Source organism: Ambystoma mexicanum, chromosome 6q, assembly GCF_040938575.1.
Source record: "Ambystoma mexicanum isolate Mex_15411 chromosome 6q, UKY_AmexF1_1, whole genome shotgun sequence".
Classification (NCBI taxonomy): domain Eukaryota; kingdom Metazoa; phylum Chordata; class Amphibia; order Caudata; family Ambystomatidae; genus Ambystoma; species Ambystoma mexicanum.
In genome coordinates this window covers 98,259,241-98,276,212 of record NC_090937.1, presented here as the reverse complement: position 1 = coordinate 98,276,212, position 16,972 = coordinate 98,259,241, and the positions used below count along the sequence as shown (strand labels likewise).

General features: G+C 44.6%; 1 protein-coding gene across 2 annotated transcripts in view; it reads left to right on the top strand.

Annotated features, from left to right (window-relative positions):
• Window positions 1–1,379: 1,379 nt before the first annotated feature.
• RAP1GDS1 (Rap1 GTPase-GDP dissociation stimulator 1) overlaps window positions 1,380–16,972 on the top strand; it is a 909,412-nt gene continuing 893,819 nt past the window's right edge. The window contains exon 1 of one of the 2 annotated variants that reach the window (XM_069630545.1): window positions 1,380–1,575. In XM_069630545.1, the coding sequence (XP_069486646.1) occupies window positions 1,572–1,575 (4 nt within the window). In that variant the 5' untranslated portion in view covers window positions 1,380–1,571. The remainder of the gene's footprint in view (window positions 1,576–16,972) is intronic. The other variant, XM_069630544.1, reaches the window with a different exon arrangement.

The following is a 16,972-nucleotide window of genomic DNA, read 5'->3' as shown; positions in this document are numbered from 1 at the left end:
AACTTCCCTGGGTTCTGGAACAGCTGGGGCTTGGTGTGAGGGAGCTCAGTTGCCAGTGACATGGTACCTGATGCATACATGCCAACCCTCCTGATTTAGGCGGGAGACTCCCGATTTTTTCATTAAAAACAGTGCTATTGTTTACTGTCTCCCGCCTAAAATAGCAATATCCCCAATGCATTGCTATGGGGAAAAATGCATTCTCCCGATTTCGGTGCTGACATCTCCCTCTCGGGGGCTTTGGAATGTTGGCATGTTTGCTGATGCTCTCTGCGCTGTCTAATAAAAGACTTGTGCATACATGCCATCCCTCCCGATTTAGGCGGGAGACTCCCGATTTTTCAATAAAAAAGATTGCTATTTTTCACCTTCTCCGACCTAAAATAATTGTAGCCGCAATACATTCCTATGGGAAAATGTACATCCCCCGATTTCTCAGACAAAATCTCCCTCTAAGATGCGGTAGTATGTTGGAATGGGTTATATGTCAAAGGATCGAATCGAAAGGACCGAAATGCAATAGGGTCGAATCAAAAGGACCGAAAACCAAAGGGTCAAATTTTTTTTTTTTTGGGGGTCCCCCCAAACACCCATTTTCGGTGTAAAAACCACTTTTTTTTACTGTATGAAAACCAAAAAATATATATATTTTTTAAAAAAATTCGACCCTTTTGTTTCCGGTCCTATTGCCTCGACCCTATTGCATTCGATCCTTTTGGTGTCGAACCTTTGACCGGACACCCTTGGCATGTATGCTTGTGGCGCTCTCTTTCTTGAATCATGATGTCCGTCATTCGGCTCCACAGCCTCCCTTTCAGAAACAGAATTAGCTGCATAATTTTCTAAGAATAAAAATGAAAGGAAAAAAAGCTAGGTCTTTCATACCCGTGCCAGATAGCATTCTGTCAGATTATTTTTCCCACTGACTTGTATTCGAGCGTGGGACTGGGGCATTTAAGGAAACATGTCTGAACAAGTTGACAATCATCTTTATGTTTTTTTTTTTTTACTAAAGAAGAGGAGTATTGGCGTGTAATACCACATAGTTTCCAACAGTGACCCCTCCACAAAGGACCCTTGCAGAATCGGTTAGTGTCGTTTTTAGTCAAGCTACTGAAATAACGACACACATTATTTCGGGATGCTTTGGTAAAGGGCGTGACAGAACAACAACAATTAAGCAAGCCCGTTCTCTGAATGATTGCCAACAGGACATTTCCGCAGATACAGTGTCAGCTACAAACAAACTCCTATAGACCTGGCCCTCTCCCTGTCTTGACTCCAACGGGACTGATATAATGTGCGTTTCTCCTTCTCACGTGTACGTACGTGCGCGCTCCCTTCAACCGTTCCTGAGTGGTCCACACCCTCTGCTATGGGGGAAGAGGCGGGGCGGTTCGCGCGTGGCCAAGCAGCCGCGTGCACGCCAGCAGTGAGCACGCGCGTCCCCGCAGCAGAGGCAGCAGCAGCAGTGCCTGGTGTAATCACTCCGCCTCCTCCCTCTGCCGCTGCCATTCTCTGCTGGCCGCTCAGCACACCGGGAACCGCCGCCCTCCGCCCGGGGGGACACCATGGGTGAGTGCCCACCCTACGGCATGGGGGAGTGGTGGTGGTCATTATTGCATTTCTTCATCTCCTTTCTACATCCATCATAAGTAGTTGCGCGAGGTGTGATATTCTGCTCGGTTGGAGATGGCTCTGACATGGTCTTGGGAAATGATAGGACGTGTGCTGCTTCCTGTCAGTGCTCATGGCAGTATTTGTGGTCGTGTCTTGCACGTGCGCTTCTTCGTGCAGCGGACATCATAATGCATTGGACATACAATTGCTCAGACACTGGGTATAATCGTGCACTAGACATCCGCTTCCTTATATTGTGCATTTCACAGCCACTTCCTCGTGATGACCTCCTCCAACTGCACTGCCAGCATGTGCAATGTACTCAGCGCACTGTACCTACCCCTCCTTGTACGCTTTCCCCACCAGGTGGACCGTCCATCCTCTCTGTGCATTATGCCCCTTGAATCTGCACTGTACCCCTTCCCTGTGTATTCCTCCCTCATCATGTGAGCTGCTTTCATTTCCATCCTTCCTGGGCACCGCTTCCCTTTTCTCAACCCCCTCGCCCCCCGCCGTCTTTTGGGCACTGTGGGTCACTCTGAGCTGCCCCGCTCTGGGAATGTGTTATGCCCCCCACATCCATGCACAGCGTACGTCTTTGCTGTGTATAATCCCTCATTGATGTGCAGTGTTTGTATGTACCTTCCCTTCTCCAGTTGATTTCTCGTGCCCTCTCTGTGCGGAGCAGTGCCCTCCTCCTCCCTGCTTGGATTTTTTTCTCTTCGTCCCTGTCTATCAGTCGATGATGACCTGAAACTTCCTCCCTCTGCGCCGTCCTTCCCTTGAAACACGCTCGCGGCTCTAGAGATGATCGTGCAAGTGGCATCCCAGGTTGCAGCATTAATGTCCGCTGAGAAGGACCAGCCAACAAAGAAGTCGTGGCTGGAATATTTTTTGCCTTTTTATTTAGTTTGTTAATGACAGCACTTTCTGTAATTAGCGCCTAGATACCTGAGGGGTTTGTGCGCTGTAAACAAATGCAAAAATAAATAAAAGTACCTATAACTTGCTGTTAGTTTGTGGGTGCGTGCATCCGTTTGACAAAATCCCAGACCCAAAAAAGCGGTTTCTGGGACTTGTCGCAGGGACAATAGCTCAGGGGCAACGTGCTCGCCTTGGAAGCGAGACACAGAGCAACACAGGTTCGATTCCCCGCGTCCGCAGTTAGAAACATCTCGGGATTAAGCGCTATAAATATATTATGATAAAATGCTGACTTTTACCAAATTTCATTGTGATTACTTTCGGGCTAAAAGCGTGTCTCTGAAAAGTTTCCAGCCGTCTGCAATTTGGGCTACTGTGATTTTTTTGCATTCATGTCGTGACAAGTATGAGCCTTGTTCTTTAATGTTTTGGATTTGTAGCGCCTCCCCACAGTGCACATTACGTTGATGTGTGTGCCACTTTGTATGATGTTTGTTTGTTTTGTTTATTTATTTATATAGCGCTCCAGACCCAGAGGTAAAAGGGCGTAACAGAGTCTGGAAACTAGTCATAGAGGGGATTTCAATAGATGGATCAGGCTTTGCGATCACCAAGAATTCCCCTCTAAGATGGTCCTGTCGTCTTTAATGGCACCGGTTTGTGGTCTCTCATAACCTGGGCATTTGTCCATTTGTTATGCCAACTTACATCACCCTTGCTCATTCGTTTGTCCCTTCCTTTTTCCCTCCAGTAAGGTGCAGAATGAGACATGTTTTCTTTTGGCATAAAAAAAGGCTGCAGATTTATTTTCAAACATAATAAACACAGCAAACAATAGTGAAAATAGCTCCAAAGGTGCGGCGACTGCTCCGTATCCAAAACCTGCTTCCCCCCCCCTTTCTCAAAGTCCATAATAGGCACAACTCCCCCAAACCCTTTGTGTCTGAGAGCCGCCTGCCCCTGCAGGTGTTCCTGGGCTGAGAGCGCCGTTTGTTGGGGGGAAGCTGAGCCCTCATTGCTACCACCAGATGCCCCCACTGATTAGGCTCCCAAAAGGCGCTGGTCCGAAAGAGCGAAGACCCTTCTGACTTTGCAATGGCTTATTCAGAGTCTGTCTCTTATCACTGGTCGACGAAACACAGCCACGCTGAAAGTGGGTTACCGCCCACCGTGTCTCCCCCTTCCCCTCTTTCACAGTTCCAAGAGTTTTGTGCACCCATTCCAGAAAAACGTCTCCATTCCCAACGGCTACAAATGCACTCCATCTTTTATGTAGTATTCCGGGGATTTAAGGTTGATCCATCCATGCCTGATGTGGGGGAAGCCTCTGCCCCTGCAGAATTTTGCCATTGCGCAATTCAATTTCCTTCTTGAAATTTCCACAGCTGATTGACTCTCATCACCTCTCCATTCCTGCCTTGGAATGATTTCCGACCATACAATCTCTGTCTCGCCCAGCTGTGCCCCCATCTTTCTTGCTCATAAAGCAGTTAAAATATCGCAGCTATCCCTTGGGGGCGCTTCACCCAGCTGAGCCCGCTTTGCGCAGCTCACAGTAGTCCTGGCAGATTCGTGCTGGTGTGCTTTATCCCGCTGAGCCCGCTTTGCGCAGCTCACACTAGTCCTGGAAGGCTCGTGCTGTTCACCTAGCCCTGTACTGTCCACAACGATAGTCCCAGGTATATAAAATATCTCGGATGCTTCACCGAGGCGGACCAATGAGGTCACAAGTTTTTAAATTTACCCTGTTGTTTCACCCCGGAGGCCGGATGCAGCCACAGTATTTAAAATTGTTCGGATGATTCGCCCAGGCAGCCCGGCACAGTCACAAGTAGGAAAAATTAGTTGGGTGTTTCACCCACGATGCCTTCAAAATGCATATATAACTACTTTTTTCTTCACCCCTCCAGCGGCCCGGATCTATCGCCTGGCAGGCACTCTCCGCTCCTTCCTTACTTTGTGGCTGCCTTACCCAAAACCATGTTCTTACGGGACCGCCACGTGGTCCTCGCTGCTCGCTGACTGCTCCTAACAGCTGTTCCGCTCCTTCCGGCTTTTCTTCCAGGCCCGCTTAGACTTTCTCCGGCACTGTGGCTCCCGCAGACCTCTGCGATGTGCTGTTCCTCACTCCTGCTTCCTTTGGATCCCTGACAGCAATGGCTGATCGCACGGCAGCCCCTGGCACCAGTACCGCGGCCCCTCTGCTGTGCATGCTGCTCCTCGATACTCCGAGCAGCGACGGCTGCTCCCACTCCCGTGCAGCGGCACCAGCAGCGCGGCTTTGGCGAGCTTCCAATGACCCTGGTGTTCCTAATGGCAGATCCTCTTCTTAATCCTCCCGACGTCTGTCAGCGCTTCACAACGAAAACCCAGGTAAGAAAAACAAAATACTCTTCTTCAGCAGTGGGCGTCCTTCTGCTGAAAGCTGCAAGTCCTTTCCAGTAGGACGCCTGCCGCTTATATTGGGCTTGCCCCGCCCCTTTCTATTGTTTCCCTTTGTGGGCTTTCCGAGCGCTTTGGGGTTATACCTTCCCCCTTACTGGGGGGTGGGGGAGGGGTGTGGGGGGGAGGGAAGAGGAGTGAGGCGCCTGCTCCGGTTATCGGGGCGCCTCCTCCATTTTGGCGGCTTTTTTCCATCGTCACCTTCATAAGCATATTGAATGGTGTCACCGCTACCATAACTAAAACACCTCTTGCTTTGCAGGAGTCTCGTTATAAAACTACTAAAATAAATGGTGTGTGTGGTAGCATGCAGACTGATCGACCCTGCATCTCCTATTTTACAAAGTAGCATACGTTTACAAATCGCAATTCACAAGCCATGTTTTTGTAGCACATATTTTTGGGTAGAAATGTGTGTTCATTATATTGGACCAGTGTGTTGAAATTACCAGCTGCACAGTGCACAAATCTATTTGAGGCCTTGAAAACTGGACCACACCTGCCAGTCTGGCTGGCCTTACAAGCATTGTCTTGTGCAAGGCCGTTTCTAGAAATGGGGAAACCAGGCAATGGCCCAGGGCACAGTTGGGTGAAAGGACCGTAGCAGGCAGCCTGTTAATCTCCCACCTTGGAGACTAGGAAGCCCTGGTATTTAATATCGTTGAGCACTCCACGTACAGACGCCTGCCCTGCCCATAGCCATCTATCTCGAGTGATGCAGCCAATAGCTTAATACTCTGCTCATAGGGTTTTTAAGAAGCTGTGATCTGTGTTTGATCCGCAAGTCGCAGGTTCAAATACTGGCATGGTCGACTCGGCCATTCATCCTTCCAAGGTTGCATACATTACACATTTTCAACTGGGTAATAATGTATGTAAAATATGTTCTGTGTAAAGTGATTTGGATACAAGCGCTATATAAATAGTTATCACTACTATGTTATTATATGAGGAGAGGAGGAATTGGCATTCATTTACGGTCTTTTAGACCATTAATCTATTAGGCAAATTCTTTTGTTTGTCTGATGTTTTAGGGCAATCAAACGAGTGACTCCAAGTTATCCTAACACCACTAGGGTTTCTTATGAAAATCATTTTTTTCTGGTTGGTAAATTCTGTTTAAACAAAAGACTACATCTTCCTGAATGCATTTCCCATGAAAGGGCAGGACTACAAACGCATGCTCGGGTGGCATGCGTTTACCGTGCCAAACTATACTATTTACTTGGAGGGAAAACAAGTTTGAGTAAGTAGGGAAAAAGCAATGTATTTACCCATTGTGCTGCCCTTTAGGGTTAGTGTTCGGGTTTGTGCCTAAGGGGATTATTTGCTTTGTTTGGTGGTGTGTGTGTTTTATTTACTGTGAAAAATTGTATATGCAAAGATAAAAGCGCAATTGTTTTTGCAACAATTAATGACAAAGCCAACAGTTTTGACATGAAAGGTATTCTTACTTGCAATCAGCCCTACAGATAAGGGGTCTATCGGCCACTTTTACTCCCTAAAAATAGGCAAATACTGCCTAAAAATAATATACTCCCAAAAAAAAATGGGAAACGGACACATGACCTTGTGCACCTGCTTTCACACACACTGATCCACGGATATGTTGACAAGCAGTGCACGTAGTACCTCAGGGAGAGACTGCTATAATTACTGCATGATTGGAAGAAATAAACATCTATCTTTTAATCTGTATGCATAACTAGGTGCAAAGAAATAATAATTATTACAATAAAAATTTCCGTTTTCCAGTTAAAACATTTCTGCTCGCTTATAAAAATACTCCCATTGGGAATTGGACTTTTATATTTTTACTCCCTAAAAAATAATTTTACTCCCAACTTTAAACAATGGGGAGTAAAATACTCTCACTTCAAAAACGTATCTGGAGCACTGCTTACTACTGTTGATATTGACATTTCAAGCTCCTGCACGTTCACAATTTGACTAGTGTTACAACTGAATGTCGAACGTTACCATTATTTGATTTTTGCCAGGATATATCCCCATAAAACCTAATAAGAGTATTGTCATCCTACAGTAAGGAACTCCCATCAATGCCAGGTATTCCGCAAATGGCAAGCGTTTGCCATCAGATAGCCAATAACTCAATTTAGTTGCCCTTTTAATATATTGGCATTGTGTTGTAATGTATAATTTGGTGATTATCATAGAGCTTCATGTAGATGGACCACATCTACATGACAGTACAGTATTATTATTACCCACTGATGCTACTCGATTCATCACCTTCAGAATGAACAAGGGCCTAGTTGGTGCAACCAGTGTATCACACTTGGCGCATGGCATTGTCCCATTCCCAAAACCAGCACATTGCACATGAGCTATCCATCCAGCATGCAACTATTTGCCAGAAGTTAACATCATAAGCACAGTAACTCGCACCATTAGACACCTATTGGCATGAATACTCAGCATTTGTTGGCATTTCCTAGAAATTGCAACCCTATGCTCGGGTACTGTCACCATATACCAGGTTTTCCCATTAGATGTGCATGCACTCGCACCATTTGGCAGGCATTGTTGTACTTTGTCTAGGTGTGCAGATCATATGGCAACAATACTGCTTCACCTCATCACCTACCGGCTTCTCTGATCTTCCCCTATAGCACTTTGAAGTAATTTCAAGGCACTCTTTGTAACCTAACCTTATCTACTTACAAACTGCCTCCTTTTTCACCACCAGCTAACTCTTTCCCTCTATTTCGCACCCATTTCCCATTCTTCTGCTGGAGCATTTGAAATGGCCTCTGAGCGCTGTGCTGTGTTCACTAAATCTGGAGAGCTATTGGCTCTTTCTACACTTTCAATTGAGCGCAACGTTTTTGCATAGATGGATTAGGCAGCAGCATTGTATGCTTTTGCAGCAGCAACTTATAGGCGAGTACCCTTCATCAAGACAACGAAAAAAAAAACATGAGAGAAAATTAATTCCTGTTTAAAAGTTTGCTGCGTTATCTGCTGATTAATTGTAAGTAGGGGTGTACCGAAGGTAGATTTAAGTATTCGGCCGACTATCAAAAGGTGGGACAAGTATCTGTCCAGAGCCGAATACAGAGCTGAATTGTTGCCTTTTAATAATTGCCTTTTAATAATTAAAGTTATGTAGATCAGTAAAACACTTTGCCAATTAAAAACCCACTTTCAAAAATGTATATCCATTCTTTATTGCATTTCTTTTCTTTGTTGTCTACGGAAGATGATGGTGCATTATCAAATAAACGATTCAATAACGCCACAGTTTGTATTTTTGTGCATTCATGGGTGTCACTAGTTGGGCAGGTCCCAAGTAACTAAGACTGGCCCAAAAGTATAGTATGCACATATGCAGTCACTGTGAGGGGAGACTGGTATGTGTCTACTCAGACTTTCAAATGAATGTTCATTTTGGGCCTGAGCATCTTTAGACGTCTGGCTTCCGCAAGGCACTGAAACACAAAAGGAATGGTACATCAATTAGAACCCTGCTGACTGCTGTAGTGCTACTGAAGACAAACCTTTGAGATGCTAAAACCATGCTTTGAACCTGTGGTACTGAGTGGCAGGGATCGAAATTGAGGGGAGCCTGGGAGCTATTTAGCTCCTGCTTGTAGCTTAGTAGAGCCTGGTTAGCTTGGCACAGCTACCAGGAGCTACTTTTGGTTCCCAGGCCAACCGATGCCGAAAACACACAACTATGTGAATTTAACTCTGTGTGTTGGGGGCAATCAATAAATATACAGTGGGACACCTCTATACAACTTTTAAAAGTCTACCAGTAATAAATAATGGACAAAATGTTATATTTCCATCTTATGTGGAAGTTAGGTTTGGGGAATGCTATGTACTTACTGGCTCCTCGTTCCCCAGTGGTAGCTCCTGGTCACTGGTTAATGAGGGATACCGAGGAGCCACTTTTAACTCCTGCTTATCAATCTCCATTTCGAACCCCGGAGTGGGGTTGAGGCATTTTTAAAAATGCCTTTTCATTAATCAATAAACATTTTTATATCTTTTTTGGGTGGGGTATGTTTGTGGTGTTTTGGACTATGGTAAAAGGCACCAGAATTCCGAGTCCTCCATGGTTCTCGGCTCACCCCTGGGCAGGCCTCCAGATAAGGTGTGTACCTGGCTTTTTTACACATAAAAATCTTGGAAATCCGGCAGCTTTATTATTTTCCTGTGAACATTTACACACAAGTTTAGAGCAGAGGGCAGTGCAAATGTCAGATTACTTGACGGAAACCAGAACGCTTCTTTTGATTTTTTATCTACATGGATTTATTCAAGGCATGGAGAAAAGTCTCTGAAACAGAATATATTTCTCTGAAGCCTTTCAAAAAAAGAAACTGCACACTGTGATAAAAGGAATGGTTTCTTTCCATTCAGCTTCTGCTGTGGTGTGTGTGTGTGTGGTGCAAACCAAAGCACTGTGCATATTTATTTTCCTAACATTTTAGGATTGTATAATTAATAAGATGGAAAACTAAGATGCAACTGAGAATTCATATTTTGTAGTGAAAGCAAACCAGTATTTGGTGCTGTGTGCATAATCATGCGGGGGCAGATCATTTTTACGCTTATAATTTAATTTACACTCCAATTATAAAAACAGTGTGTAAAATGATGACTATGCACAGTCTATTTTACATCCATTTAATCTTGCAGTCAATGGGGTACATTATTATAAATGGCCAGTAGCAGCAGAGTCTTTGCTCAAGGGTGAGCGTCATTAAACCAATCACTGGTGTTCTAGCCTCTCATATCTTCAATACTACAATAAAAACATCCAAAACCTGACTCTCCAGGAAGTGCAAGCTCTGTTCAAAAACCAACAAATGAAAGTTACATTTGTAATTGAAATAGAAACTCAGCAAAACCTATCCCTGTGATAATTCAGATAGGTATTTAACTTTATGTAGCGCTTCAAACGTGGTTTGTCCAACAACTAGGCACTGTGATTGTTATACCTCAGTCAATACAGTTTACTGAACTATGAAAGATGTAAGCCAATAAGATAGCACAGCTGGTTGAGCACTTGTTACTGCAATCTGTGCATGATCTGTAGGTTGCAGGTTTGCATCCCGGCAAGGCAGAGTAGAGCGCTCGCTTTGACATCCGTGCAGAGCCTGTTAACGCAGGTTCGAATCCCGGCCGGGCCAAACTCAGCCTTTCATCCTTCCGAGGTCGATAAATGAGCACCACACACCGTGGGTAATAATAAGCAGCGCTCAGATACCTGAGGGTTCGTAGCGCTATATAAATGCCTAATAATAATAATAATAATTATTATTATTATTATTATTAAGGCTAACTCAGCCTTTCCTCCTTTCGAGGTTGATAAAGGAGTACCGAATTTGGTATGGTGAAAGTTGTTATAAATAGGTTAGTTCAATGTACAGCGCTTTGCCAAAAGTGCTACATAAATAACCACTTGACCATGAGCTTAGATATAGAATTTAGCATGGAGGTCTTGCCTCTCTGCACTGTTGTATCATAACATTGGCATACCATCAGGTAGTAATAGCTCGAGGAAATGAAGACTTTCATTAAACATCAAAAGACAATTTTGCTATCAAATCTCAAAACGCACAATACAATTCATGCTTGCTTTACTGTGTAATTGGCTAGGTTTTTGTGTTTTCACCATTTAAATCTATACAGGAGAGGTCAAATGACCAGACGGTAGAGAAATAATGAAAAGTGTATTCTGTCACAATGCAGAAAGCTGCCGCCTAGTAATGATTTCCATACAGTTTTTGCACACGTCAGCAAGATGTTGCAAAAACATCATTTTTACTCCCTTAAAATCACATTTACTCTCAAAGTTTAAAAATAGGGTGTAAAATACTCCGACCTCAAAATCTTATCTGGAGCACTGCCTCTAGGCAAGGGACGGTGCTGATTTTCAGATCTTGGATTGGCATGTACGTGTTTGTTTTAATTATTTGTTTCACTTGTACATTCATTTGGTCCAATGTTTCTAAATTGTAAACTTGTATCTCCTTGTCTTTATTATACAAATGTCCCTTGTTTTTAACTCTCTAGTGTTGGGGGGGGATGTTTCTACTGCCAAAGACTCTAGCATTTTGGTTAGAAAAAATATAGCCACAGTCTTTGGTAACATCTGTCACTTTTACTCAATTCGAAGATACTCATTTTGACAACATGAGGGAGTGCAGGAGTTGTAAACAATGTTCCGATACAAGAACATCTCTGCCGGAGGCACACTTTCCATTGAGCCAGCTTACTTGCTTTAGAACCTTCGCCTAGTGGCTGAATACAGATCTTTGCTGAAGGCACACCACCTCCAGAGCTATTTTACACCAGGTTTCGAACTTACTGGGTTCTCTGCAATAGCTGTATTATTAACTACATTTTATTATATCAGTAAATCAATACGTGTTTAAGAAAATAACATTTTCCAATAGCGACTTCATAAACTGTTGTTCCAGCTCAATGGTTTTCAACTGTAAAATATAGGGAAGATCAGAGATTAATTCAAAATATTGGGGGTTTTGCTTCAGCTCATCCCTCCTCAGCAAACCACCAGAGGAAAGTCTGTCCGGCCACTTTCACACAGCTGCTCTGCCTGTACTCAATCAAAAAAGTGACGGCAGCATTTGTTTAATGGTCCCTTTTAAAGGATAAACATGACATACCTGAATGATTTTAGGCACTCAAAGTAGTACTTAATGTATTTTGTAGAGGACACTATTTGGCTTCAAGTGATAGCGGTGCACGCCCAATTATAGGTATGTCAATAAAACGGTATTCAAATTGCAATGATTGTGGCCAGGGTGTGTCAGAAGTAGTGGATCTGCGCAGGGGGCGGAACTTATTCCGATGTTGAATCTTGGCGCAATGTTGTTTAGAAGCTGCCCTGGCCCTGTGTGCCGGTCTGAGCCTGCATATAAATGTGGCAGCTGTATCGATCAACGCCGCCTAACGGATGCACACGGTACAACTGGCCATCATTTGGTTTCGCAAGCACGGATAGGTTGGTTATTTTATTAACTTTTCACTTATTTCTCAGTGGAAAGAATTCTCTCTGGGGTGTTTAATTCGTGACAGACAGTACGCACGCATTGGCGACAGTCTCTCTCCTCGCGGGGTTGTTATGACGCATCACGTGCTTGTTTGATGTGGGGATAGGCCTGGAAGCGATTCCATGAGAATTCTGCCTATTTCATGACTTCTGTTCTTCAATGGAAATATAAAGCGATCGAAATCCTGCTTCGTGTAGCGATAGTCTACGGCGTATTAAGCGAATATTTTCCAAAATACGTCGTGGAAATACAGAGCCGCCCATAGAAGCTATGGAATCATCTTTCATTGTGTGTTTTAGCAAAGCAACTTAAACGCAATAACTAAACCTTTGCGCCCGCTCACTACGGAGATTCCTTTTCCACCTACAACAGGGTGCACTTTGAAATACGAATAGTGAGCACATTCTTTACTGCAGAAAGAGGGAGCCTGGCAGTGCCAATGGCCTCTACACTGGGCCAGTGGATGCGAGTGGTCATTGGATTCCCAAGTGGGGAAACTATACCACTTTGCACACGCCTCAGCAGTGCCTGCTGACTGTTATGTTCTCGCTGCTAATGTGCGAGATCCTGGCTGTTGTATTAGTCCCCCAATATGTGAACGATGGATTCCGCTTAGTCTCACAACCCCGGCTTGATTTTTGTTGGCGTTCCATTGGCTACCTCCCACTTTATTTTTTTTCCTTCCTACAAAGTACACCAATTTGATCCATTTAGGTGTTCTCGTTACCCATAGTGTTGTCAAGTGTGTGCAAGTGCCCATAGAATATTTACTGTTTGTGCATTATTGATAAGACATTTGAAATGTATTTCGGTCTATGGGTAACGCCAAATGTTTGTGAAAACAGATTGGAGATTGCAGAGTGCCATTGAATTGCTAGCGTTAAAGCCCAACGTGGAGTGAGTACAATGGATATAATTGTATTATTTAAGTGTTTGTTTTTATGGTGAAAGAGCATTATATGTATGTTTTCAGGACAACCCCCCCCCCCCCCCCCCCCCAGTAGCACGGTTTAAACGGACATTTATTTACAAGTTACAGCAGGGTAGATACATTTAAGAAACCGGAGTAGTAATTGGCATTGGAGTCGGCTGGCGGGCGGGATTGGGGGTGTCGGTGGCCTAGCACAACATTTTGGGCCCCCCTGCGAACAATGCTGAGGGCACTCCGACCCCCAGCTCGGAAAAAAATCACGGGTCGCTCCACACCCTCGGCTGGCCTAGATTGCCACACTTGCGCAATACACACAAACGTGCTGCTGCAGATGTAGGCCGCACACTACACTAGGCGAAAGATATACATTTGTGTGTTAATGCATTATACAGCACACTTTCTGAGAAATTGACTAAAAAGCCAGAGCGTTTGCAATTGTTTTGTAGTGTAATGCCAATACATGCAAGTCAACAACAGTGAACAGGAACATTAATGCTTTAATGTAATGCTTTGCTACTAAAAATTCCATGCCACAATGAAAATATGTCTAACTGGCTGCACAATACAGACCAGTTTAGACCTGTAATAACATATTACAGTAAAGCGTGCCAGGCCACATTAGACCTACCTAGACTCCTAGACTGGTTGCACCAAAATGCCATTTGAAGCAATAACACTTATCATGGTTATTTAATCACAAATGCCGAGAAAAAAATAAAACCCACAGTAAGAAATGGCTAGACTGGCAGCACTCAAATGCCAGTCTAGCCAGGTAATTACACTTAGTAGGACTGAGAGATGCCCAGTAAAAAATAAATGAATAGACTAGCTGCACCAAAATGTCTCTTTAGCCCCTAATACCACATATTATGCCCACTTAGCCTGGACATGGAGGACCATTAGGATTTATCGTGCAATGGCCGCCCTACACCCCCATGCATCCCCTCTCGCTCCCACCCTCCTGCCCCAACCACCAAAATTAGCTCCTCTGCCCAGAATTACGTCCACATCCCTTCTTCCTCGTCGCAGTGCTTACATAAGCAACTTGCCTTATAGGTACGTACTGGGACAAGGAAGAGTGGAACTAGAAGTAATGAAGATTACAGGCAACTAAGCCAGGCATTACCTCCATGTCCCTCTACCTCATCCCAGTACTTGTGTATGAGGCAAATTGCCTCATACACAAGTAGTGGAACTAGGAAGAATAGGGCTAGGAGTAATGAAGATTACCGATAAGTAAAAAAGACATTAAACACAAGCAGTAGCGCAACACCATTGAGCTGACTGGGCTTACAAACCCCCCTTCCTCCCTAACCTCCCTGACATTTTGGGCTATGTTGACTCGACCTGGCTGACCTACAGAGCTGTTGCTGGACAGAACAGGATAGACAAAGGCCCGGCAATTACTAACGTAAAGCATTACACTGTTAGTACCTGCATTCAAATGCTTCATTTTTTAGGTATTTGAAATCGTGGTGTGGGTTTAGTATTTGCATACCAGAGGAATGGTTCGAAGGGTTTAGAGGGGACAGGGGCCGCTCATTATCATAGCCGTTCATAAGTGGGTGCTTTCAGGCTTGAAGGAGAGAGTGAATTGCTTGTAACATTGAAGCTGCACTAAAATAGTCTCATTAGAATGCGTAAAGAAGTTAGATTCCTCCACCGCCCGTGAGGTTAGTGCCTCTCTCAAAATTTGAAGGGTTAGCCCACCAAAATGTAGGGTTCATTGCGCCCCTGAATACAAGCGCACACACACCATTCAATATATATATATATATAATTGCATGCATGATGTACGAGTGGCTGTCTGGGTGTGCCTGTATGGTGAAAGGGTGCACACTTAAATGTATGGGTGGGGCTGTGTGTACACACACACACACACACACACACACACACACACACACACACACACACACACACACACACACACACACACACACACACACACACACACACACACACACACACACACACACACACACACACACACACACACACACACACACACACACACACACACACACACACACACACACACACACACACACACACACACACACACACACACACACACACACACACACACACACACACACACACACACACACACACACACACACACACACACACACACACACACACACACACACACACACACACACACACACACACACACACACACACACACACACACACACACACACACACACACACACACACACACACACACACACACACACACACACACACACACACACACACACACACACACACACACACACACACACACACACACACACACACACACACACACACACACACACACACACACACACACACACACACACACACACACACACACACACACACACACACACACACACACACACACACACACACACACACACACACACACACACACACACACACACACACACACACACACACACACACACACACACACACACACACACACACACACACACACACACACACACCCCCCCCCCCCCCCCCCCCCCCCCCCCCATATTCTTACCTTTTTAATCCGTTGGTCCAGGCAACGAGGCCTTCAGCTCGCAGCAGTCGGGAACGCTTGTTTCCGTCATCTGCAGAGGATCTTGAGGCCTCCTGTCATGGGGTAGAAGGGAGCCCTATTGCTTCAAAAAGAAATGTTGGTGGGGGGTGTCTGTGGAACATGAGGAAGTGCTCCTTGAAGAGGAGGGTCTAGATCGCCATTCTGAATTAAATGAGGGTTGGTGCAAATCTGATGTTGAGGGATATGAGGTTCCACAGCCGGGATATATTTTCTCTTCCAATTTTGAAGCTGTAATCTGATCAGTTCCTGGTTTCTTGTGGGGCATCGCTACCAGAGATAGTAACCTTGCTGGCTAGCTAGGAGGGATTGCGGCTTTGCAACTGATGCAGCGGGTGTTGAAGGCAATGCACGATTTGTAGGGGCGACCAGTGTAGTTTGATGAGTGTGGGCATAATGTGATCACATTTGAGGAGCCCGCTGATGAAGCAGGCTGTGTCATGGAGGACACTTCTTCTTGGTGCCAGTTTCTTCAGAAAGAGAAATAAGATTGCTCTATTTGGAAGCAGATTGCTTTCCCTCAGTAAGTGAACAGCAGAGTAAGAACTAGAAGCTATTTAGTTCTCTGAATACATGTTTAAAACATAGGCTCTTTTGTGTGCTGTTTCACATGAAGAAAAGGTGCAGCGTCTTTATTGTACCACTAGGTGGCGAGTGAAGAACTCGGCAGTCAGTTATTTATTTATTTTTATAGCTTTGTAATGATCTGTCAAGTCGGCAGGGCATTAAGATGTGGATCAATACTTGAATGTGCACACGCATGCAGTGGCTTTGTCTGACCCTCCCTTTTATTTCTGACCTGGGATTTGAAAATAAAGAGGTAGATGTATGTTGCCTCAGGGGGCCTTATTAGAGTAGAGGGGAAACAATGGCATAGGATTTGGCCATCACACGACAATTATTATTTGGTTTAGCAAAGGAAGTTCATAATCTGCAATGTACCACGATCACTCTGCAGTTAGCAAATACTTACCCAATGGGCACTGAATGCTTTGCGAACCCCTCTTCCCCCCCCCCCCCCAATGAAGAAAACTGACTTATGTAGATACTCAGTCAAAATGAGTCCAATTTAATCTTTCAGTCTAATCAATTACCAAAGGCCTCAAAATGTGCACTAGCCACTGCCTAGTGACGATTGACTCTTGGCGAGTAAGAAATGATGTGTATGTGGAGAACGTGGGGGCGAGTGGGTTTTTATGCTCTGTTAATAGCTTAAAACATTTTTACTCCCGTTTACCGTGTTGCAGTTCACTTATTTGGTCCTCCTCACCAATTCAACGGTATCTTTAAAGGGCCGTACAACTGTGAAACAGAAAAAGCATGTGCTTGGAAATTAACAGTAAGGGTTGTTCTGAAGATATGCTCTTTAACCTGCAAAGGTAATCTTGCCTTGGCTCCAGTATGCATTCA